At 38.6% G+C, this 26,492-nt stretch overlaps 1 protein-coding gene across 1 annotated transcript in view; it reads left to right on the top strand.

The window, feature by feature from the left end:
• The window catches only part of SEMA3D (sema domain, immunoglobulin domain (Ig), short basic domain, secreted, (semaphorin) 3D), a 93,034-nt gene that overhangs the window by 7,449 nt on the left and 59,093 nt on the right, over positions 1-26,492 (top strand). Inside the window, exons 2-4 of the mRNA XM_009872480.1 lie at positions 10,332-10,492; positions 23,512-23,574; positions 25,264-25,383. Of these exons, the coding sequence (XP_009870782.1) occupies positions 10,332-10,492; positions 23,512-23,574; positions 25,264-25,383 (344 nt within the window). The remainder of the gene's footprint in view (positions 1-10,331; positions 10,493-23,511; positions 23,575-25,263; positions 25,384-26,492) is intronic.

The raw sequence follows: 26,492 nt of genomic DNA, 5'->3' as shown, positions 1-26,492 counted from the left end.
CTCGTTCCTCATTCAGACCATGGGAAAGTAAGATTATCTGGCCCACGTCAGAGCGGGAACCCCCCTGCGGAGACAGGAACAAGCAGTTACATGTGGGGAAAGCAAGCCGGAACCTCCTAAAGCAGGTTTGTTGCCAACAGCGGAAATATCTGTTCCACTGACAGGTAAATCTGCTCACAGAGGTCCCTGCCCTTCGCCTCCTTTCCTGTGCAGGCTCTCCTCCCACTGCAGCCCCCTCAGCCCTGCCAAATGCCTCCTTTGCTGTCTGGGTAACAGGTCACGCTGATGAGCTGGTTACTGTTTTCCAGACCTGGTTTCACCTCCTTTACTATATCTGCTCTGCCTCCTTATCCATCTGGACCTGTCTTGGTGGAGTCAAGAAACCAGAAGAGCTTTTCAAGGCCAGTTGTGAAGAAATGTCCTTTGCCTCAGGGAGACTGTGGGAAGGGCAGTGAAGGATCATCAGCACTTAAGAGATCCTATACGCTCTCTCAGATGGTGGTTAGATGGCAGCTGAGCTGATATAACAGTGTGCTGCTTCTAGAAGGAGGAAATCTCCTTCTCTGCTCCCTTCTCCCCGAACACATATATCTATTTCTTTCCTCCCTCACCTGCTCCCAGATGCATGGACCTGCCCTTTCACTTGCACCAGCTCCAGCTCTTATTGGCCCCTTTGGCAAAGACGTGCTATTAGTAGTTAGATCTTCGTCTCTGCATCCTTTTTAGCTTTACATGCTGACTATATGGTTTGTGTGGGCTCTGGTCCAATGCATGGGCTCAGTGAGAAGAACGGCCCCCATGGCTTCTGGCGATAAACTCAGGGCTAGATTCTCAGGTGATAAAATTATTGCAGGTCTCAGTGATTAAACTGAGAGTCTGGCTCTGGGTCTCAAGGTAACAAGTGGGGTGTGTGTGTCTGGAACATGCAGAAGGGGAAGCGTACATGGGGAAGGTAGGGATGAACACTACTGAATGCTTCCATAAAAGTCTGTGTTGCTCACAGACACTGGCTATAACTGGTGTGTAGTATATGATCTCACTAGTATGAAAATTGCAAATAGTTTTCAATAATACCAATGATAGGCAACAACTCTGCATTTTTTTCTGTCTGAGAGCTGTTCTTTTAAGTCTTGAAAACAGGGACAATAATGAAGTTACTGAGCAAGTAAATCTGTCTGGCATTAACTTGCCTTTGTACTGTCAACTCACCTTCTTCAGGAATAGCTCCTGCTGCTGTGTATCTCTCCTAAGCCTTTTACTATCAATATTAATGTGTTTTCCAGGCCAATACTATCTGACACTGTTATTACAACAGTTGTTCATGCCACTGCAGTTCAAGGTCTCTCATCTTTTAGCATGAAAGCTTTATCTACTTTGAACAGTATTCTCATTAGGAAGCTGACAAATACACTTGGATCTGGTGAGAAAAATGTTAAAGTATGATTAAGATATCTGACCATTTTAAAATCAGTATCTTACATATATAACAGCTGTAGGCTCGGTGGAGCAAGTACTGACCTCAGATGCAGTCTGAGAAAGCAGGTCTGAGTAAAGCGAGTCAGACTCCCTAAGAGATCTATCAGCATTTATCAGTAGTGTCAGAGCAGCTACTGAGCCAATTATACCTCAGGTTTAAATCCTGGACAATGTAAACCACAACAAAACTCCCATTTGTTCAAAGTGTGAAACAAGGTCCACTTACCTTATTTGCTAAGGCTGGAATTTCATTGACAGAGGAAAAACTGAGCAAGAATTAAAAAATATGGCATGTTCTGTACAGCTGCCACCAGACGGGATGACTGGAAGAAATAGCACAACCTGCTGTTGTTTTACCAGCCCACAAATATGTGGGCTATAAGATGTAGCAAAGATCTCCTCTGTCTGTCCTCAGGGTGCTGGTGCATCTCCAGAGAAATTTCTCTGAAGATGCAGTTACTTGAAAATTGCAGGTACAGGTGACTGAAAATACTTTACCCATTTTTGCGTCACTCTGAAGAAAGTAAAGTCTGAAATGAAAGCTTGGTACTATTCTGAAGGCAAGTAATGACAGTAATTTGTTTTGAAAGGAGGGATACGACTGCATATAATTTTATGAACCAGACTTGGACAAAAGAAGAGCTGTGTGTTTTAAAGTGCTAAGTATGATCACAGTGTTGCATTTTTAGCACCTGGACATACTTGCAAAACGCAGCAATGCGTGTCTCTATCCAAGCAGGAAAGAGGGTCTCCACTGCTGCAGAGTGAAGTGTGTTCATTGATGCAAATTAATGATTCCTGAGGTAGTTTTCATGCTATTGTCAGCGTATTTTATTTGGAGCAGTAAAACTGATTCACAATCAGTTTAACTCAGCTTTTCCAAATGAGCCAAAAAGGATTTTGCCATTTCCATCTGAAGACTATCATCAGTCTTTTACTTTCTATGTATTTGCCTGGCTGGTAGTTTAGGAAGGACAAGAGATGGGAACAGTTAACCAGAGCATGAAGGACTTTGAGTTGCTGCAAAATATCTAAGAATTGCAATTCTAACTAAAGAGAATTCATTTAAAGCTGTCTTTTCCCAAGGTCACTAAACTCGTAAATTATTTGCCACTATGGATCAAGTAATGTGGGTTTTCAGAGTGGCTTTAGGAATAGGTGAGTTTATAAGCCATTGCCCTCAGAATAAGGCAGAGGTTTTATTTCAGCTCCTTGACACTGAAGTCACTGGAAGAAAATTTAAAAAGACAGGGCTAGAGCTTGGACTAGTTAAGTTGACGGTTCCTCTTCTATGTGGTCAAGAAGAAAACTGGCCTCTGCCTTCAATAATGGCCTAAAAATTAATTCTAGATATAAGGAAAAAGTCTTATGTTCTTAGAGAATAATACCACTGCTCTCTTACCATTAGGATACTTCGGTGTGAATTTGAAGATGGAAGTGTAAGAAATCAGATTCAATCAAATGACTCAAATTATTTACCCACTACACAGGCTGAGGATTTGTGAGAGGTGAAGAGAAAAAGGGAAGTTCAATTCTAACAGTTGAAAATGGGGAAATAGAGGTGATAATTCTATTGTTTTCTGTTCTGCCTTTCATTTGAAAATGAGATTTGAGTATTTGAGTCTAGCAAATTGTCAGGCATTTTTAATGGGACAAGGTATGTGTGATGACGTGCCAACGGTTATCTACACATTACCAAAGCTCATCTGCTTGCCAATAATTTATATTGAATTACTTTTGTAGGGTATACTCTTTAAATATGCACAGTATCACTTTAAAAGAAAAGGTGATATAACTTTGCCTTGGAAACAACAGTGAGTTTGCTTACTTTGGCAGTTTTGCAAGAAAGATAAACTAGTTAGGAAAAGGGAACCTGTGCAACTCCATGGTCTTAGATCTTCTTCAGAAAAATAAATGTTTCGCTCATATATTTTCAGTTTTGCTGTATAAAATTAATTATTTAGTTTGGCTCTGTAAAGTTTGTGAATTGAGCCTTTGCATTTTTTCCCCAATAACATGAAGTCACAAGGCAGCTTTTAATCACCTCTGCAATAATAACACTTTACAAGTTATTTGTGCAGCTGGTTCACTAGTCAAATTTATTTACAGTTAAAACACAAGTATAATACACTTCCATAACTATAAGCGAGAATTTTTTAGTTCATACTTTAAATGGGTGTATTTTTGGTAGAAAGCACCTGCTTCTTTTGTGTTATTATATTACCGTTTTTGCAGATTTAAAAAACACTGAGTCAGACAGAGACAGGACTGTAGATTGATTGTAACCTCCAGCTCTGAAATAAATGAACTAAAAAATCTGCAGCAGTCCCAATTCTGATCTTGCAGAAGCATGTCCTTTCAAGTGAGCTTTACTAATGGAGAGAATCAGGCCCCACAAAATGAGATACTTTTATTTTTATTTTTTTCCTCTTTATGGGTGGAGTAGCCATTGAGAAGGTTATCTGAAGAAAAGGTGATCTGTCCCTTCTGATGAAAGATGTAAAAAATGTCTTCATGGCACTGCACAGAGAGACCTATTGCTTGGTTACCATTATCTGTAATCATAGAATCCTAGAATGCTTTGGATTGGAAAGGACTTTTAAAGGTCATCTCGTCCAACCCCCCTGCAGTGAGCAGAGACAGTTTGAGAAGCATAGTGCTTAATGGAGCTACTTTAATTACTTATGGGTTTTCTGGGTTGTAAAATGCTGGCAAATTTGATGTCTATCATTAAGTATTTGCACACAGAGATGTGGGAAATGTTAAGTTTGCTGGTTGCTGAGCATGCCCCTAGGAGTGCCTGAAGGTCAAAGGGAAAATGCCCTGAAATACCTTAAATCCTGCAGCAGACTGTTCCTGAATTTTGGAGCAGTCTTTGAAAAAGCTCTTTCCAGTATCACCTTCCTAGGCTGTAATACCTTCCTGGAGAACAATTCAGACCCAAAATCCCCAAATATTTGGTGGAATACAAGGTGATTCTCGGGACTACTCAGAGGGAGAACCAAGATGTCGACACAATACTGTGCCAACAAGAAATCGAATTTTCTCTGTTTCCAGTAAACTATATCCTTCTGGATATGCTGTGCCATGAATATGACATTTTCCTCCAGGCCAAATAAAATTCATTGTATAACAATGAGAGCCACATGATATGTACAGCAAATGATCATTGCCCATGGTGAGATGCAGCTAAACAAAATATAACTTTCTTCTTGCAATATGTAATAGAGATTGTCGATAGACTGGCACTATTCTCTTTGCCTTCATACAAATACATCTGGGGTCAATTGGATCTTTTAAGCTCAGAATACTTTAGGAATTAAATAAATTGCTGTAACCATGTCATATGGATGTTTCTTTATCCCAAAAATTTAGTTGAGGATTCATACAATACCCATGGAAATTGTCTCGATTTATTTTCCAGCACATGAAAGGACTCGCTCCTATCTAGAGAAAAATTATGTGACGTATGTTTTTTACTATATATGAAAATTATAGAATTATACATATACAGCCTTTAAATTCAGAGTCCTTCAAAGGTGTCATTAGACATAGCTGTTTTGAAACAGGTTGAGGAGTTCCCTTTGTGCCAATTTAGGTATGGCCTGTCATTACAAAAATGCCTGTGACTGGCCACAAAAACAGTTTTGACACTCAGCCAGGTGGTTCCAGTTGCTACATGCTTGCATCATGCTGGAGTTGAGGAATGGCAGCATGGTCACCACATGTGTGACTTGAGGCTAAGAAGCCTAAATACGTTGTCTAAATGTAAATGTATATTATCATATATTTTTTTTTGCACTGAAGCCTTTATGCCGTGGCTCTACTGCGGGCAGTGATACAAGTATGTGGTGATTGTGCCGTTGTGAGCCAAGTCCACTGAGATGCTTTTCTAAATGAGTAAAAACCAGAAGCTATTTCAGCTTCTACCACTCAGCAGTGAAATATTAACCTAGAAAGGGAGTTTGGTGAATATTCCAGCTTCTACCACTCGACAGTGAAATATTAACTCAGAAAGGGAGTTTGGTGAATATTCATTTAATCACTAGACTGGAAAAATTACTTGATTTTCAGTAAAACAGCAAATATGTAGTATAAACTGAGTGCTGAACATCTCTGTAACTAACTTTGTTTCTGTACATTGTGAGAATGCTGTTTCTATATCAGCATGCCTACAGAGATGTAGTGATCCAAATCAACAGCTTTCTCTAAGCTCTGAGCTTGAAAACCATTGGACAAATGTGCTTTTTGTAGTAAATTTTTCTAGTATAATAACCTTGGTAATATTAAATATATCTCACTGTGAAGGACAATTTCCACCCGTAAGACTGGATTGTTTTGCTTTAAGATGTGTGAATAATGATTAATTTGGCCACAATTTAATCAATTCTCTGTTAATGTTTACTTGAGAAATTTTGTTGGGTCATATTTCAGTTTTAATCTTATCAGAGGCCATGTTCAGAGTCTTATTTCCAAGCTTTTTTCAATAGTTAGTGAATAACTGACCAAACCTGGTTCTTCACCACTTCCAAATTGTGTAGTCATTGGTGTCGGTAAGAAATCAGTGTGCAATGCTGTCATTTCAATCTGGAAAATTTCACAGATGTTTTCCTTATGATGCAGTGAAATTAATGATTGTACAAGGCACCAGGCAGGGCTCATTCCCATTTGGGTGTTTCAGTCATGAGACAACTTCTTCCCTCCCTGTTGTAGCTGTCCTAGGTGGTTCTTTACTGAGAAATTCTAGAAGTGTTAAGCAATAGATCACAAATGTCCTTTTGAGATGGTCACTGCAGAGATTCTTCCTTCCAAGTAAGTAAGAAATAGGAAGTGGAGAACAGTCTTAGTCATCTTCTTTCAGGTATGTGGAGAATCAGGTCTACTTATTTTGGCAAGTGGCACACTTGCAAAGGCCCATGGATTGCATGACTCTAAGTGCTGGAAGTGCTTCAGAATATTTACACAAAAGTATCATTTATGCTTACTCAGATCTAATTCCTGTGGCTGGAGATGAGAAGGAATTTTCCCTCATATTCTGCATCTTAATTACAAATGTCCCACAGGCGACCACTGTGGTATGACTGGAAGCTTGTCATCAGCAGATATTTAAAAGAAACAGAGGGTGATATGGATTGCTGAAATACAGTAGCCTGTGAAATTCATGCCTCTCTCCTGTTTATTCATGTTAATGCCTGGGAATGACTCATTGCTAGTTATTGTGATTCTCTACTGTTCTTCCCTCCATCCTCTCTACTAATTGGGACATAGAACTGTTAAGCAGGGATTTAAACTAGACTGCAAAATTTATAAGACAGTTATTATTATATACAACAGATCAGATAATCTGGTAATGCAGCCAGCTCTTATGTCATGGGTGGAGAAGGGAAAGACAATTACTCAGAAGTTATTCGCTCCAGCAGTGCTCAGCTGATAAACAGTATTTTAGAGATCAACTGGGAAGAATTTGAGCAGCCCAAGGGAGCTAGAAATGCCTGCTGTGCTGTAATCAGCATCAGAGAACCTTTTCCCAATAAACAGTTCCATCATATCCAGTACCAAGAATTTCCAGGCAAAAAAAACAAGGGAAGAGGTTTGTACAGAGTATGAAGTCTAAGGAAGAGATGTATGTGTCACACACAAAAATTAATAGAGTTTCACTGGAAGTAGCTGTCCTGTATCAGAGAACCCAGTAACAACGAATGTCAGGAGGAGTGCCTCTTTATTTCTCGTTGGGTGAAAATATGCTAATGGAGTGAGCTAATCTTCAGAGGTTGTGTTTTTACAGGGCTTTTCTTTTTACTCTTAAAATTTGTATTTATTTATTACACTGGCTTGACTATTCTTCAGATAGGCTATTCATCAACCAGCTCTAACATAAGAAGTGGTTTGGATGGGACTTAGATTTTTATAGTACCATACTAACCATAAGTTATTCCTATGTTATATTGCTGTCAGTAAATAAGCAGGTCTTTTAAAGTGTGGCTAATTTAGAAAGAAAGAACCCTGCCATCTTTGTCTTCATAAAAAATAAAGCAGTGCTGGTGTAAAGCAGTGTAGTGCTTAATGGGATTTAATTTTTCAATCTCAAGTAGGACTTTTTTCGAAGTACTGCCAAATAAATCTCACCTAGGGGAATAAGAGCTGCAATATAAGACAATTTGTTTTCAGACTGTACAGTAACAACATTCAGAATTGCGCCAGACAAAACCACATGAGCTTAAGTAGAAGTGACTGAGCCAAAAAGTAATTGTCATAATTATATAGCAGGTAGTCAGATTAATAATGATAAAATTTTTCTCCCACAGTGCTGTTTATTAGACAGCTATAAGACTAATATTTATTTTGCCTGTCACATGTTTTATGAGAGACCTTATGGAAAAAAAGTTTGGATTTTTTTTTTTTATTCTTTTCTCTTTATTTTGTTCAGGAGGTATTCTGCAAAACACTGGCCATGATTTTCATGATGATCAGGAAGGGTAAATAGCTTGTGCTATAAGTCTAGCCTTGCTACCAGGAAGGATTCTAGCAGGAGGGATACATTGTCCATCCAGTGCTAGAGAGGTAGAAATACCTGAAATTTTATGTTCAGTTAAATACAGAACTTACTTTTCTGTCCATAAATTTCTGAATAGTTTGGTTTGGGGAGCATGCTTGTGGAAGAGCTGATTCACATGTTTATGTTCATTCTCCCCAAATTCATGACTGCCAAACAAGACTAAGCTTTCATTGTACTCTTTTCTATATGTTGTTTGTGTCCTCATGCAGAATTATGTCCACAAAAGGTTGCAGAATTTGTAATTTAGAGGCTTCTAGCTTTTTTTCAGGAGGAGCATGGGTTTTCATAGAGAAACATGTTTCTCTTAATTACCTTTGAAAAAGATTGGAAGCCATTATTAAGTTACAATAAAACCTAAGTGTCAAATTTCTGCTTTTAATAGGGAAAATTTCCTCTGCAGAGAGGGCAAGGGTGCAGGAACTCATTGCCACCTCTGTATGGAAAGGAAAAAACCTCAGGATCTTAGAGATGTTGCTACTGGATGCTCCCCTTAATGTGCCGCTATATTACCTTCATTTCAGTACTGTCTCCTAGGCAGTTGATTGTTGTTGATTCAGATCTCAGTTCTCAATTGAAATAATAGTAAATAAAATTGTAACAAGTGTATATACTGCCACCAGAACTTTATATTAAACAATGCATGAACTGAACCTTATATCGAATTTTATATACACATTATGGTTGTTACCTCCTTCCAGTTCTTCTCAACCTTATATACAGCTTAATGTCCAGGTGGAAACAAGTAACCAGTGGTATCCCCCGAGGGTCCATACTGGAACTAATGCTACTTAATATCTTTATCAGTGACATAGTGATAAGACTAGAGGGAATGGATTAAAGCTAGAGATGGATTGGTTTAGACTGGACGTTAGGAAGAATTTCTTCACCATGGGGGTGATGAGACACTGGAACACGTTGCCCAGAGAGGTGGGGGAAGCCCCGTCCATGGAAGTTTTTGAGACCAAGTTGGATGGGGCTCTGAGCAGCCTGATCTAGTGGGGGATGTCCCTGCCCATGGCGAAGTGTTGGAACTACATAAACTTCAAGGTCCCTTCCAACCCTGACTATTCTATGATTCTATGATTCTATGATAGTGGGATGGAGTGCACCCCCACAAAGTCTGTGGGTGACACCAAGCTGAGTGCTGCAGTTGATATGCTTAAGGGAAGGGATGTCATTCCTCATCTGGCTGGACTAAATACTTGAAGGTCCCTTGGCAGGCTGGCAGAGGAGCCCCATGCAAACCATGTGAAGTTCAACAAGACCAAGTCTTGCACTTGGGACAAGGTAATCCTCAATATCTATACACACTGGATGATGTGCATATTGAGAATTGCCCCATACAGAAGAACTTGGGATGCTGGTGGATGAAAAAATGGATATGAGCCAGAAGTGTATGTCTGCAGCCTAGAAAACCATTTGCATCCTGGTCTGCACCAAAAGAAGCATGGACAGCAGGTGGAGGGACATGTTTGTCCCCTGCTACTCTATGTTGCAGCGTTTTACTTTGTAGAGGGATCTTATAGGAAAGATGGACAGATTTTTTTCCAGGTCCTATAGTGACAGGACAAGGGGCAATGGTTTTAAACTGAAAGAGCATAAATTTAGATTGGACATAAGATTTTTTTTACAATGAAGGTGGTGAGACAGTCCACAAGTTGCCCAGAGAAGTTGTGGATGCCCCCCCATTGGGTGTCTTCAAGATCTCCCCATCCATGGCAGGGGTGTGGGACTAGATGGTCTTTGAAGGTCCCTTCTGACTGAAATCATGCTTTGAGCCTATGATATCTGCCATATCTAACCACTTTTTCCCATTCCTAAGTATTCTTTGCTGGCATTTGCCTTATTTGCTGCTTTGTATGTAGAGCACCAAATAGGTGAGATATTGATCCCTGATGTTATGTATTCATGAGTATGATGATGTAAACATACCTTACTTTTCTTGCAGCAAAGGAAAGGTATAGCACATATTTTGCAAATATATGTCTTTTTTGTTTAGAATTCTTGTTGAAAAATGTGATTCTTCTATGTCATAGACATAATATTTAAAGAAAATTTTATACAGAAAATTGTTTTATCAAAGTAAATATTACCCAATTTGGAAGTAACTCCCTCCTCAAAGCAAAAGAATAAAAAAAGCAAGGTTAAGAGCAACTGTATTATGATCCTGTAAAGACATGCTCTTAGACTGCAGTTATCTCACCGGCATACTCCATGCTGGTTGCATGTATTTATAAAAGACACCGATGAGTCATATGTAAACATTTTGATTATAAAGATTTTCTTCGTGTTCCCACAGACTTGCTGCTTTCAAACAGCTGCATCCCATTCCTGGGCTCGACAGAGGGGCTTGATTTTCGAACCCTGCTGCTAGATGAGGAGAGGGGCCGTCTGCTAATCGGGGCTAAAGACCACATCTTCCTGCTCAACTTGGTTGATTTAAACAAAAATGTAAAAAAGGTCAGTTTATTTTCCTCAGAGTTCATCTCATAAGTTCAGTTTTGTGTAACTGGCAGATTCATTGTGCAATGCTCTCTACCAGGATCTGATAATTTCATCTCCCGTGCTTATACAGATTATATTTCATCAATTGAATTTCTCATGCTGTATGATCTCCTGTGAGACTAATGTCCTGAAAGATGTCAACTACATGGAGGAACTCTGGGATGCATGAAAGTAGCATCAAAATATGAGTAAACAGGCAAATATGCAGCTTAGAGTGCTTCTTAATTTCTGTTGGTCATGGTCACCTTCCTTAAATAAAAGCATTTGAAAGAAGGTAAACTGAAGGCAGCTCTTTCCTTGTCTCTTGACATCACTGTGATTACAGGCTGAGAGAGTTGGAGTTGTTCAGACTGGAGAAGACAAGACTCTGGGTATACCTTATGGCAGTCTTCCAGTACCTGAAGGGGGCCTATGTGAAAGCTGGTGAGGGACTGTTCACAAAGGTGTGTAATGACATGACAAGGGAAAATAGTTTTAAACTAGAGCAGGGAAGATTTAGATTAGATATTAGAAAAAAGTTATTTACAATGAGGGTGGTGAAGTATTGGAATAGGTTGCCCAGAGAGGTGGTGGAGGCTCCATCCTTGGATGCATTCAAGGTCAGGCTGGATGGAGCTCTGAGTCTTCTCATGGCAGGGGGGTTGGACTAGATGACCTTTAAAAGTCGTTCCAGCCCAACACCTTCTATGATTCTATGATTCTGTGATTGATTCTATGCTTCTATGATTTAACAGAGCAGGTGCAATTTGGATGATTTAAATTGTACTAAAATGGTTAGTGGAAATTTGATGTTAACATTTGTATTAATATTTAGAATTACCAGTGATAGGAGAAGCATCCACTGGGATCTGCCGTACTCCCTTTCCCATGTCCTGTGACAATGTGTTAAGTCCAGATAATAAGAGGGAAATTTAGCCTTCAGCATTTCCAGCAGACATGATGAACGGAAGCTTTCATAAGCACAGTTGACTTCTATGTGGAAAAAACAGATGTTTGCAAAGGAACACACATGAAACCTGTTTTGCTGCTTGTTCCAGATATGCTACGTAGTGAAGAAAATTTAAATTTGCGTGATATTTTCTTTAGGCAGCAGAAGCAGCTTTTAAATTACTGTATTCTGCTGTCAGCTCTGAAGACATAACTGACCCTGAATTAATGTAACTGCAGCACAGGAGCTCAGCAGGTGTTACAGGAGACACATTTTGCCCTACATGTTTAAACGCAACACTTGTTGTCGTTATATAGAAGAAATACAGTACCAGGCTGAATATCTTATTTTGACTTCTGTAGTGCTCCAAAAACTCAGATTTGGAGCATTTCAGGAAATCTATTCCCTAGGACACTTCATCAATCACTTAACCTGTGTCTGCCTTCTCAGTAGCTTACTCAAAACCCAGCACCTCCTCAGGATATTGCATTAACAACTGCATTATTCATATTGCAGATTTTCAGACTACAGATTGATTTCTGGCAGAGGCTTTCTGTAGAAAACAAATTTTGTTTGTGTGAAAAGCACATTCCTGTTTCTGCGGGATGCTGCTTACCTCCTGAGCGATGCTAAGTGCTGTCACCTTCCGTTACGGTCAGTGGGGTTTGATAAGTTCAAAACCTTCTGGAGGCAGGAGCACCCTGCATGATCCTCCAAGCGGGTAGCATTTTCCCTTTAGCCAAACCACCTCTGATCATTATGGATGTTGTGCTTTCCAGGATGGGCAGAACTCAGGCTGAGCCAGGAGAACTGGCGTGCAATCAGACAATGCCATTTAATATCGATATTGTAGAGCAGACTCACTTCATATTGGAATGGAAATTTGCATTTGGTAAGCTGAATCAAGAATGTGTGCCTACATATCTGTGGTAACCTGAAGAAAGGGAATAAAACTCATAACCACTTGCATATCTGGACTAAAGAAATGATTGTCTGCAGGTTCAAATACTTTTACTTCTTCATTAAGGTAATTTTTAACTTTTCAGACGAAACACTGAGGAAAAATGTATTCAAACTACTAAAACTGACTGAAAAGCTCTGCAAAGCAACTTGGTGTGCTGATTTCCAATATCTCCATGGGCATTCAGCAACTTTATAAACTTATCCTCTCAGGTGAATGCCCACATAGCATTAGATGGCATCACACAAGTGTTTCTCTTTGGTTCCGCTGTGCCAGGCTGATGGAAAATCATTTGGGGAGGGAAGAGATGAGATGAAGGAAGTTGTGTGCGAGGCTATGTATAAATCTCAGTCACTGAGGATTTTTCAATGCTAAAGGATCCTCTCCGGTAGCAGCGAAGTGTCAGAAAGTAGCATTTGCCGGTGCTGTGTTTAGGCTGAGGGTGGTTTGGGTTGGCACCGGGCCAGGCGGCTCCCGTCCAGGCTTTCCCAGTGTGAGGAAACCACACATGTTGGGACTACAAAGTGTGTCCTTTGTACTCATTTGGAGTAAGAGTCATCTGGAAAAAAAAATAAAAGATCTATGTATATACAGCCACTAAAATGAGAAGCAATTAATTAGAATGTTAAGTTTCTGCCTATGAGTGATGTGTTTATTAATGACTTTGAGGAAGAGGGATGAAAAGACAGAGAGCTGAGGGCGTAAGAGAGATTTAAGAGCTTTGAAACTGGAATGCACTATTGTGCATAGTTTGGGATTTTCTTTCTCTAAAACAAAACTGAACATGAACTGCAGAATGCTCTGTGCCGAGTAGGTTCATATTACGTTAAAAAAGCTCTCAATTTCGGTTATTTATTATATTAGGAGCTACTGATACCTCAAAAAGCCAAGTCAGAATCCCCAACAATTTGCTCTCAGAAAAACCTCATCTGTGGATATAATTACTTGGCAAGATTATATTGTAGGATCTGATGCTCTATATTAAGACATTTCTGGAATAGTATCCAAAGAAACATCCAGAGAATTGTATCCTGCTCCCTGGTCTAGCCTATATATATATCCATCTCATTTAATAACTTCCTTTTTGCAACCTAATTGTTTACCTAAATTAGTTAATTTAACTTAAATATATTAAGTAATGGCTTTATTTCCTGGTGTATTTTTCCTGGTGAAATAAATCAGTAGTTCTTCTGGAGTTCTAGTTTCTTAAATCATTGTAGTTTTTATTCAATTTGTTGTGTAATTGGTTGAAAACTTCCTTAAGTGACAGCTTGAAAAAAAGTCATCCAGTTTCCAGTGCTTGCAAACCTCATTATAAACCAACAGTAAATACCCTAATATAGTAGCAGGGTCCTCAGGAATGAAAGACAAATGCAGAAAGCTAAAATGGTTGCACTCCACAAATACCTAAAGCTTAGCAAAGGATAATAATCCTTCATAGCAGAGATATAATTTCTGTGAAGTTTTCCTGCATAGAGGCCTCCAGCTCCTATGGCAGGAATAGCATTATCAAGTCTTTTTTTGAAAGATCCTTAGAAGCCTGACAAGTGTTGCAAGCTGTTTGCAAACTGGAAGATTTGTAGTTCCTTCCTATGAGTAAAATAAAGATGTTCAGCAAAAGAAAGCAGAAAGGAGCAGCAACTTACATGTATCTGGGCATTACAAGCGCTGACAATAAATCTGAAGACAACCAGAAGCAGTGCAGTGTAAAACAAACAAACAAACACAGTAGCAAAAGAGTCTGAAAAGGTGGAGAAGAAATTCTATAGAAATCCTAAACTTTGGGATACTGCTGGAAAGATTACTTTGATACATAGAACTTTCTTGTGAGTTTGCCTAAAGTCTTTGCTATTTTATTCCTTATGCTAAATAAATGCTAAATACTGTTCTCACAAAATGTCTCATCTGGGTAAACACTTATGAAATAGCTGTGGAGAAATGGTGCACCTTTCTCCTGAGTCCAGTGCTCTCTGCCAGTGCAAGCGGAGTTAGATGTCAGCGCTATTATCACTTTGTAATTCACGGTGCGACCCGCCCAGCTCTGCAGGAATAGGAATGCTATCAGGGGCTGACAAGCTTTTGAAAAGCTGCCAACCTGCAGGAGCTGTCAGTGCTAGAAGACACAGCCACATGTGGGCCAAATAGATAAACACAGCAGATCCCCAATAGCAGCTCGGGAACAAGTTGTTTTCATCTGCCCTACTGTGTATTGGCACAGGGTCACGCATTATTGTCGCTTGGAGCATCCTTAGTTTGGAGTTGCTACTATTTTGACATTATCAGGTGCAGCTGTCTTGTGACTTATCCTTTAATGCCCCCTCTTACTGATTTTATCTGTATTTCACAATAAAAAATGCATATACATAGATATACCAGCTGTGTACATGATTATGAAATAGCTCCAAAGAAATTCTGCAACTTTGTGTAGCTCCTGTGCTTTCCAACAGTCCAAATGAGGTTATATGCCAGCTCTGTAATCATTGTGCAATAACTGCAGTGTGACACACCTGTCTCTGCAGCAGGGGGAATTTATATACAAGTACATATGCATATTTATGTAAAAAAGCACCTTCGAAATACGGGAGCCTTATTTTTATCTTCATTACTCTGGGAAACCTCCTGTCAGTCTACCTAAGCCTGCTCTCAGTGGGAATTCAGCCAGCACTGAAAGGAGCCTTTGGTTCTTACCATCAAGCCAGAGACTCTGGAATACGTACAGAGTGTAAGATGTTTATTACAGCCTTGAAACACAGTAACACCAAGATTGGTCCTTCCTAAACAAATATGTGATGCTTATTCTATAACTCAAATGATTTCAGCTTTCTGCTTGTCAGCAAAAGCTTCAGACTGTCAGAGGGTGAAGCTTACTTGACCTGTCAGAAGAAAAAGGCTTTCTGAGAAACATCACTGAGGGCCAAAGAGTGAGGTAGAAACCACTAGAGATGTCTCAAGTTCTGAAAGAGGGGGCATGAAGACTGGGAAAGTCTAGAATAAACCTAGTGAAACTGGAGGATGATGGTCATGAGTCCATCTTTTATCACTTTTGTTCTCAATTTCTGTGAACAGAACAAAACAGAGGTAAGGATGAAACTTGGCAGGAGCCTGGTTGTTGACCCTCTGCGCATGGGGGGTTCCCAGGAGTAGATACATACTGACACACTTTTGAAACAAAGGGAACTATTGTTGCAGTTCATAGGATACTCGTTTACACCTAAAGTATTTCCCTTCCTCATAAAATTAATAGAAATAGAAACCGTCTTACTTATCATTTATAATAAACTAAGATGGATTTCCATCCATATAGTTTAGTGTCCTGTCCCCAAAGATGGTCAGCAGTGGGCACTGAAAGAACAGTGGGAGAAGCAGCTATAATGATGCCTCAAGTTAGGGAGTTCCAAGGGAAGAGATGATAGCATTGTCCTTGCTAGCCCTTGGGGGGCGCTTACCATTAACACTTGTTTTGAACCTCTTTTGGAGTCTATAAACTCATTTGACTTAAATTTAGGCACCTGTGTAGACAAGGCGGAAGCTTTTCAGCAATGTTTACAGACAGAAAACAACAGACAAGGCAAGATGTGAAGAAAGCAGTATGTAACCAGAATGACAGCAGTCCTAAGTGGAAGAGAGTGTCTCTGTTATTTCCTTTTGCATTGTTGCCATAGATTATGTTTCCATAAACATCCGCTGTAATTTTTATATTTTACCGATATGCTTAGGTACAGAGAATCACCAGCATCCTGCTCTCTGAAAACATTTGCTCATATTGCAACTTTGACTTTTTCAAAGGTAGAATAAACATGTCGGGAGCAGTGCCATTTACCTTAAAAATCCTGGCGTATGGTTTCCTTGTTGGAGAAGCAGCCGGTAGTCAGAAGTCTGCTGTGGTTACACTGTGAAAAGTGTAAAAGCACCAAAGCCTCTCAAGATTAAATCCAGTGTAAATGAAATCAGCATCTGGTCCATTTTCTTTAAGCTTTCACATATGCTCATAATGTATACATGAAAATGCACTTTCCAGAAAACACTTAAGTACTGAAAGCATTGGCTACTTCCTAGGTTGTGTTGGAGAGTGAATCACAGTTCAAGAGAACTGCGGCACGTGGAGATCCTGCTTTGTCTCAGGCAGATGCGATATAAAAAGCTCATTTGGTTCTAATAAAAGGTTTCACTCTAACAACCACCTGTCAAATTTAAGCTACCAAAAGTCTGTGAATGTGTCAGCCAAATACACAACTGTTATTTCTCCCTGATTTACAGTTCATTTCACTCAGTTTGACAGCACTGTGAAAATAAAAAATGCCATACAGCAACACTGTCACTTCCCGCAGTGTTGTAAATCACTCTGAAACAATCCTCATATCCTCTCTCCCATCCCTGTGCCATATCAAATTATAGGTTTCAGAGATCAAATTTTCTGCTACTATGAAATAATTACAGTTGAAAATTCTAGTGAAATTTCTCCCTTGATGTATATTTCAGGTATGTGAATTAATGCATCAGTTGTAAGAGGGAAGATCTATGACAGATGTAAGAGATTTAAAAACACATTCCTGGCTTTTAGGGATCTCTAAGTAATTCTGAAAGTTAGCTAAACGCAGATAAATAAAGCTAGGCAAAGAAAATCTAATTTTAAAGCCCAAGAGAAATTCAGATAAGGAACTTAGATGTATTAACTTCCTTTGTTTGGTGATGACTTTAAAATGTGGAACTCCAGAGTACAGCAAGTATGGTGGGAGCCAGTTGCAAGAACTGCTTTGGGGTAACCTTCCCCTTGGGTTTTGTATATGTGAACTAACTTCCCAGTTCCTCAAGTTGTGGACTTCCCATACTCCACACATGAATGCAACAGATGTGAGGTATTTAGAGAGCAGCTGGTATGCACGCATGGTATGCTAAAATCAGCTCATTTTCCCATTAATTAAAATACTCTTTGTTTTCAGCAAAATAATACTAAAAAAGCATTAAATTCTTTCCAGTGTTTGTTGGGAAATTCAATATATTTCTAGTGTTTACCGTAATTTTCAGTGCAGTGACCTGGGGTCAGTATACAGAAGTGACAAATGTCCTGGTTCTCAGGAAGCAATCTATGGACACCCAATCTCATGGTACTGAGTTGTGACATTTATGATACTGTCTTATGGAGCAGTGTGGCAGTCTTCTTGGATCACTCTCATATGTTTTCTCAGTGCTCCTTGATCTTACTGTTTTTCTTTGCTATTCATTTTTTCAGCTATGAATTACTAGGTTCTTCATAAAGGAAAAAAAAAAAAAAGAAAAAAAGAAGCAAGTCACATTATTGTCATTTTACTTGTGGGAAAACTGAGACCTGGCTGTCACATATAGTAGGGCAACAGCAAAAACTGAGATTAGACTATCTCCTGGTTCACTTCAGTTTTTGGATCATATTGCCTTCTTTACTGTACCTGCGTTAGGATCATATTGGGCTATCACATTGGGCTAAGGAATTTTTTTGTTTGGTTGGTTTTTGGTTTGGTTTGGTTTGGTTTGGTGTGGTTTTTTGTGGGTTTTTTTTCCTTCTCCATGCAGGGAAGTAGTTTCTTATGAAGGAGAGTTACTCAGGGGAAGCATATTCCATATGCCAGCTTGACAACGGGTTTACAGCTGTCTGGCTTTGTTCTTCGGAAGCTGCAGTTGGGACTATTGTATGGGGAATTCACTCATACCAATGAGCTTAAGCTTTTGAGTTATGATCTACATGCTTCACAAAGCTTTAATGAGACATTTTGATGCCCAGGAAGCTGTAATTTTATTGTGTGCCTTCCCTCAAGCATCTGTATAAGCAATATCTAGTACATAAAAAAATAAAAAAGAAAACAAACTTTCCCTTGCTGCATCAAGCAGCTGTTTAAAATTAATTTATTTTTCTCTAAACGCTTCTATCACCTCTTATTCCTTCAAAATAGGAAGGAAGCGATCCCTTTCTTCACAGACTCAAAGTCAGTGAGTGAGTGTTTCTAGAAATGCTGATCAGCTGATGCCCTTCACTCCAGATACAGACACATCCTCCTGGTGCTACATGTCCCACTAATAAAGCACTTTGGGGTTTCTGGTACCAGAGGCTGTGCTGATAGAGAAGTGCTGAAGCACGTGTGCAGCGTCAAGCACGTGAGAGGCCCCAGTGAAAGCCCGAAGTCTGCTGAAAGCCATCGACCTCAATGGGACACTCAAGTGCTTGCCACTGGCATGAGTGTGCCTATCTTGAGGACACGGAACTGGAAGAAGTTATGTTAGTCAACTGGTCTCACTCCCTGCTATCGCCAGCACCTACCTCATGTAGCAGTTATTCCTTTCATAACTTGGTCCAAATCTGCTCTAAGAGGCCTTGACGGAATAATTCATGCAATGTTGTTGCTATAGAGCAGAACTTTTTTACTCTGATATTCAAGGTTTATTTTTGTCAGAACCCACAATCAATATTTATTGATGACCAATTTATACCCATTTCCTCTGATTGTTTGTAATTCTGGTCTTCATAGCTGCTTGAATCTTCCTCCATAATATTACCAGTCTTCGTACGTATTAGTCATGCTTCACCACTTCATGTCATCTGCACATGTTGTTGCACAGTGCTGGGATTTTGCCAAGGGTACTGAAGGGTATATGAAAGAGGAAGAGCTCTGATACTATTTTATGAGAAATTTTGTGAAGAACTATCTATCATAAATTCTTTACTCATCAGACCATTTTCCTTGTAATAAAGTCAATTTTTGCCAATTTCCATGCAGCAACTTAATAAATACTTAACTGGAGCCCTGACAAAGAGAATCTCAATTGCATTAATGTAATACGTAGTTCAGCTATGTTATTATAGGAGAGTACGATATAAGAGTGGGACAACAGCTCTTTACCAGGTTGCACTGTCTTTTGTATAATACTCCATTTTTATTGGAAACTTAAGCTGTTCCTTCCCTTACAAAAAATTTGTTTTGAAGCCTTACAAACAGATCAGATAAGACCAATAGGCCTGTAAGTTAATTAGATATCTTGCATTCCTACTCTTTTGTATTGTGACAACACGCAGTATTTTCCACACTTTTTGGTAAAGTCCTGTGTCATCACAGATCTAGTAACTTCATTAGAAAAGATTCTTGGAAAAGCTGGACTTTTCTACAATGGTTTCTTTGTGAGAAGTCAGAGTTCACTGTTTTGATTTTGAGGCATCATTTCTCCAAAGAATTTATAGCCTAAGTGTTAGCATAGGAAGAGGGGTGGATAGAGAAAGATAAATACTGAAAGGTGAGGAAAATGCTTGTTTGTAATCAGTATTGTTAATTCATGACAAATGGCAGCTGAAATTAAACTCTTAGAAGTGAGTCTAGCTATTATTTATATGTACATATAATGATATCTATAGCATCCACATATCAATTCATGTATGTATGTAAATAATCTATTAATTTTTTACTTTTTTATAGTAAAAATGCATGTTTGGAGGAAGGAAAAATGTTACTTTTACAAATTATTCTACTTCTGATCTGAAAAGGACCTTTGTGGTTTTTAATGTTTTGTTTTAATCAGAAATCAATTTCAAGCTACCCTTTAAAGTGATACCTTATCTGTTCTGCGCTTATGTACTACTTAATTTTGTACTCCTGGGAGGTTTTCATTCACTCTACTAGCAGAGAACTTATTAACTTGCACTTATTAGGAGATTTTAATTTCTTTCCTGTTGCTAAATTTAACAAAATATTTGTAGAATGATATGAAGTAATGGTAAGGTTTTTCTGTTGTTGTTTGTTTTTTTTTTTAATTGGGCTGTAGAAGATAAAATCAAGGACTCATGGCAGTAGCTAACCTTTGGAATTTTGATACAGATATTTTGCAAGGAAAATAAATTGAAGATTAAGAGAAGAAAATAATCCTACTTAAGTATACAGTTAATGTATTTCAACTAGTTGCATTCTTGCCTTAAATTTAGTAACTCCTCCTAGATATTCTGATTTCTCCAGACATTTCAGAGGCAGATGTAACCATGAAATATTACATATATAAACTGTGCTGTTTGTAACATGAAATTATTACAATTTGACACATCAGTTTTGTCAATATGTATTGTTTGCTTGGGTTTTTTTTCTTCCTTTGAGGTTTTACTTTTTAAGGAATTTAGGATAATTATTCATTGAATAAGATTTTACGTTTATGAATTCAGTATGTGAGCTGAAAAAAATTATGGAACAAAGTGTCCAATTTCAAAGCATCATCTCCAAGCTCAAGGATTTTAAATATAGAAGAAATTATTGGAGCATCTGGCCTTACTTTTTGCATATTGTGAAACTAAGTAACTTGTCTAAACAAAATATAATACTAAGACTTAATTTCATCCCCTACAGAAAAGTCAACACAGACACATGTAAATAAGTTTATGCATGTGAAAATTCAGTAAGACTATTTTACATGTGTGAAGTGACTTTTGTGCCAGTGTTTGAGGAATCCAGTCCTGTGGTACTGTTAGATAGCGTGTGATCTAATAAAAAAATAACTTTATGCTTTCTTGCTCAGCACATTGGCTCATTATTTATTATGCAATTTACTTGACCTATTACAATTTAGAACTGACAGTTTCTGGGAACCTCTCATTTCTCATATGGAGAGCAAATAAATACCTTTTTTAACTCCCCCATATATAATCGCAAATTGATTTTCAAGTAGGATCACTTAGCTTCACTTTTCATTGTCTAATGTGGCCTTGTATAATGCTAAATACTGAGGTTGTTGAGTAGCCAGAAAGCAAAACAATTGATTTTTTTATGATAATTGAGTGTGGTCAATTATCATAGAAAATGGGGTGTGTATAACTCAGCCTTCTATGACAGACACCACTTCCCATGAAGGAATTTGGAGAAGAATTGAGGGTAGAGTCGAGTTCAGTAGTATGTGTGATGCCTTCAAGCAGATGTCTTTGAATGTAACTGGGTCTCCCAACACAGCAGTCTGGTTCCTTCATGCAGTTGGCCAGGAGAGATGGGCATTTTTAAAAGCCTAATGAGGGACATCTTATCTACCTAATTGGAAACGTAGACATTGGCCAAGAGTCTCCCAAAACACTCAAAGACCTCTAGCTTTCTCTGTTACTCATACAGAGACCTTGGGCAGAACAGGGTATAAAGTTTAGGTACAAAGGAACAAAAGATCAAATCTCAGCTTTAGTCTTCCTGACCAAATGTATTTGGAAATTCATGATCTTATATTCCTCCAGCTGTTCTTTTTCATCAATTTTTCCTCACCAGCACCTCTTAAGCCTCAGGTCTCCTCTTTAACCCAGCGGCACTTGCAGCAGACCAGTGCTACAAGCAAGACTCATCCCACTCTGCCCAGGCAGAGACCTAGTGCTACCTTCAGCTCTTCCTGATGGCTTTGCAATGTTTCCAGTACTTTCCTCCATACCCTGTGACACTGTGTAATTTAGAAAACCTGTCACGGCGGATTTCCAGCTGTGGTCTGGTACCTGGATGCTATCATAACATCATTCTGAGAAAATTAGCTGGGAAAGCAAATTTGTGCTCCAGTGCTGAGATGTTATACTGCCTTATCTCTGACTTTAAATAAATATTGCTGTGAAGACTTAAGGTTTAAGTAACTCAAAAGACATTATCTTCCCTAAGAGCTTCTAATCAAAAAGGTAACTGTAAATTCACTTGGGAAGAAAATTAGTTTTCCTTCCAGAAATCAAATACATCCATTTTCACTGGGAAGAGGAGAAAAAGTAAAATAAAAAGACTGTTTCTAGATTGAGTAGGACAGTGATTGTAGATTTTGGATGGTGGTAAAGCTATTTGACACAGGGCACTCTTTTTCTCTCCTTGCTGGTGTGGGACTAGGTATGTGGTATGCCACATCCAACAAGGTACCAAAAACTGGGTGACAGAAAGGGAATGTTACAGTAGTTAACTTCTCTTGAATGTCGTTGAGTTGTGCATCTTTGCTTAATTATGATTTTTTTCCTAATGCATATTATAATAGTTCTTTATTCCTATTCATTATTTATGATTTGATAAACTGTGATTTGAGACTCAACACTACACTAAAACATCTATGACTACTAGTAACCTGCACGTTAGTTTCTGGGACTTGTAGCAATTTCCTAACAATATTTGCTCAAAAATTAGTGTGATTTGTTGTTGTTCTTGTTAGTAGTCATGAGAAATGGCTATAGCTTTGTCTTGTCGAAATAAAAGGGAGAAAAGATCCATGTTTAGCATGGTGGTTCTGGAAGACTTTATATTTAGCTTCTATTTTTAAGTTAGTGAAATCAAACATATATCCAATAGTTTCCAGTTATGACTGTGTAATTGAAATAAATGAGCCAGAATCTGAGCTGTTGTTCATTGCTATTTCTTCACTAACATAATTGGGATTGCAGTAACTGATAGTAATTTGTCATCTGGCTCCATCTACACGAAAACTTAATTTATAGACTTCTTCATTGCAGATGAAAGAAAAAAACAGTAATAACATATGCTACTAGTATTCTAAGGTACATGGTTCTCCTATAAACTTCTATGTCATTTTCTCAGTAAACTCAGTTAGTGTTGATAGATGACATTTTTAAACCATGCGCTACACGAGACTGTCAAATGTACTTTTTGTTCTACAAATTTCCCTTCAGCTACCTTTAGGTTTTGAACAAAACTTCTTTTCATTTGAAAATTGGCAGTAACGACTACATGTGTTTTATAATCTCTTTGCCAAGTTCACTGGACCAAATTCATCACATAGGTAGTTTGCCTTGTTTTGCAGTCAGTTAAGTCTCAAGATGATTTGGCTCATCGTATCTTTGAGAAAACTGTACAATTCATAATGGTGACAAAGTGTGTAAGACAGATCACCTAAGTATTTTTAAAGTACATAGAAGAAATGAACAAAGAACAGGGATTTTGATTTAAAGCGTCTTCACTTTTTATGATGGAACCCTGTATTTGAAATCATGTTCGTTTCAATGTACATGCAAACTTTGTCAGCATGCATAAATCTGGTTTAACTGCTCATTCAAGAAAATAGCTGAACTACAGTCACAGGACTATTTACAATATTCATAATCTTTGTCTTATTTTAACTATGTTACAGATTTACTGGCCTGCAGCAAAAGAAAAGCTAGAATTATGCAAATTAGCTGGGAAAGATGCCCTTGTAAGTATGGGGGTTTTTTGATTTATTATTGCTGAGAATATTGTATTTCTGCATATTTGTTTCTAAATGTACAAAATGGATTAATAAATTGTTGTTACACTCTTTTCCTGGACTAAAGAAATGTTTTTTCTTATATCAAAAAGTTACACTTGTTTTTCTTCAATTAAAAAAATCAATATTGAAAGCAGCAATCATGCTAAGCCATCCTTGTATGTAGTAAAGAAGTTGAGGGATGAATGCACCTTCCTCTAAAATGTATCACACAGTATACTCAAATGAAATCGTTTTTTTCCCCATCGAATTGCTTCTTTTTTTCTTGGGAATATCCTCAGTCTAACTTTATTATAATTCATTAACAAAACAGAGTAGCAGAGCAGAGCACAAATTAACTTAATTTACAGACAGCTGCAGTTAAGGTTAAAAGAGAATCTCAGACTCATCAGCTTTTCCCTGGAACCACAAATCTTCTTTAGGAAGTCTCTTTAGGAACTATATTTAAGATGCTTCTATATATATGTTAAAACTTTCATATCTCTTTTGCATAGCACAGATTACATCGTATGTCTAGAGCCCACTATAGAAGTAAATATTTCCTGGCTCTGTAGTAAAATTTCTTCCTTTTCTCTTCACAAATCTTATGGTTTCTATCCAGCTTCTCTGTTACCAAGGTGGACTGCAGCGCAAAGCACTCTTTCAGTTCTCTGCCCGAGGAATTTCAAATTTTTATCCTAACTTATTGCTACCCTTATCTTTACAGCAGAGAAAACCTAAACAACACCTCTGCTGAGCACTGGGAAAATTCTGATACTGGTCTGTATAGAGGATTTGTGCTCATCTATTTCTACACTAAGACAAAAAGAAAGACACTAGAGAGGGGAATATTTGTTCTGGACATGAATTATAAATATCTCCTTTTTGCTTCCTACCTTGTCTCTGTAGCTTGCCTCTCACTGGGTGTAGAGTGGTAGCATGAACATATGAATACCTCTTGTATATTGCCTCCTAAGTACCTTGTTCTGTGTATATGTATGTATTTAATTTTGAGGAAAGCTGCAGCAAGCCTTTCCTATCACCCCATGCAGCACCCTTGCAGTGTGCAGTGGCCACTGGTGCTACTTACCAGCAAGGACCAAGCCCAGGTAGAGCCAGGACTGGCCTGAGCATCCCTTGGGACTCAGAAATAAAAGTGACCAGTAGGATGTGGTTGCTGCAAAGAAAGTTCACTTATACACAAACCATATCCTTAGAAGTGCACTGAAGCCCTTCAGCCCACCACAACAATTTCTGTCATGTGATCTGTGGCATTAAAGTTTGTTCAGAACCCTGAACTGGGAGCTCAGGCAGGAGGATTGGTAGCCAGACTAACCCAGTGGCTCTCCAACCTCTGCCCAGTTGTTAATGGGAGTTGCTTGCTACAACAGCGGCTGAGCCTCCAAGCTGTGCTCTGACCACACAGCTTCTTGTGGCGTTACAGCAGAACTGGGCTTGCAAGTCTGGTTGATGAACTGCCTAGTAGATAGCCCCTGCAAAACTGTAGCCATCACAACTTTCAACTATTTAGTAAACAGTCTCCTTACAGTAGTTTTGAGTTTAAATACACCAATACTACTGCTATAACCTAGCACAATGTATAATGTGAAAGAGAAGAATAAACATGAAAATTAACCTTTCTCTTTCTTTTCCCGATAGACAGAATGTGCCAATTTTATCAGGGTTCTCCAGCCCTACAACCGAACCCACGTTTATGTCTGTGGCACAGGAGCATTTCACCCTCTCTGTGGATACATTGAACTTGGAACTCACAAAGAGGTAATTTAATTTCCTCACTACTCTGACATGCCAAAGAATAACCCTTGTCTTGTTCAGCTCTTGTTTAGCATTCATCATAGATTGGAAAATACTATGTGAGTGTGTAAAAAAATGAACTGACAGCAGCTTGCATAAATAACAGGGTAAATGGTGGATTTTAGAGGTCAGACGGGAATTCATGTTCTCACATTTGATATGTGCGTATCGCTTTTGAACAAAACATTTTCCTCAGCAAGCCTTAATACGCAAAGCTCTTCAGAATGACACTTTCATATGATTAACGAAGTGAAGAGAACATTTAACCCAGATGTCGTTCTTTCTACTAAGTCATTTCCGCACATGCTTTCTGCTTACATACACACACATGCATGCAGAGATCAAGATGACACCGGTATTTCTATTTTTTAATGTACATATACTCGTGGTCCACAGAGATGTTTTCTTTTTTCTTTGTGCATGAGAATAATTCTCAGTGTGTAAGTGGTCTCTGAGCCTGAGTCCCATGTGGCATCTCAGGACTTTGCAGATGGTTTGAAGCCCTGTCACTAAGTAGATGTTGGGTATCCTCCATCACTAGTGGCATGTTCCTGAACTGAAGTTAGCAGCTGATTGGCCTTCATTTGCTGGTGACAAAGAAATCTCTATCCTAAGTGCTAAATGTTTGAGACCTAACCCCCACAACAGAAGAATTTTGCTGTTGTGTCAAGCAGCCACTTAGTACACAAGTCTCTTTTTAACTCCTATATGTATAGCACCTTGGCTATATTTATAACACTGGCTCTGTTCTCAAATGATGTTGAAATGTGACCTGTCTGGCTACTTGCCTGTGGTGCAGGCTTACTATGCTGCTATGGAAATAGCTTTCTCCTTTCTTTCGTTCTCAGTGAAATCCAGAATATAAGAAAAGAGATCTAATGATACGTTATTAAATGTGGTAACATGAAATCTGTTCAGAGTGATTCTGATATGAAATCAAGGGTTGATGCTCACAGAAAAATAAATCTTTGCCCAGGCTAAAGACCCATCATTATACTCCACGCAACCTGTGGGTTGGTTGGCCAGCCCAAGAGGGCTGCCTGTATTATGAGAAACTGAAGCTGCCTTAACCT

The sequence above is a fragment of the Apaloderma vittatum genome, unplaced genomic scaffold (assembly GCF_000703405.1).
Source record: "Apaloderma vittatum isolate BGI_N311 unplaced genomic scaffold, ASM70340v1 scaffold3697, whole genome shotgun sequence".
Classification (NCBI taxonomy): domain Eukaryota; kingdom Metazoa; phylum Chordata; class Aves; order Trogoniformes; family Trogonidae; genus Apaloderma; species Apaloderma vittatum.
This window is presented reverse-complemented; position numbering and strand designations above follow the sequence as displayed.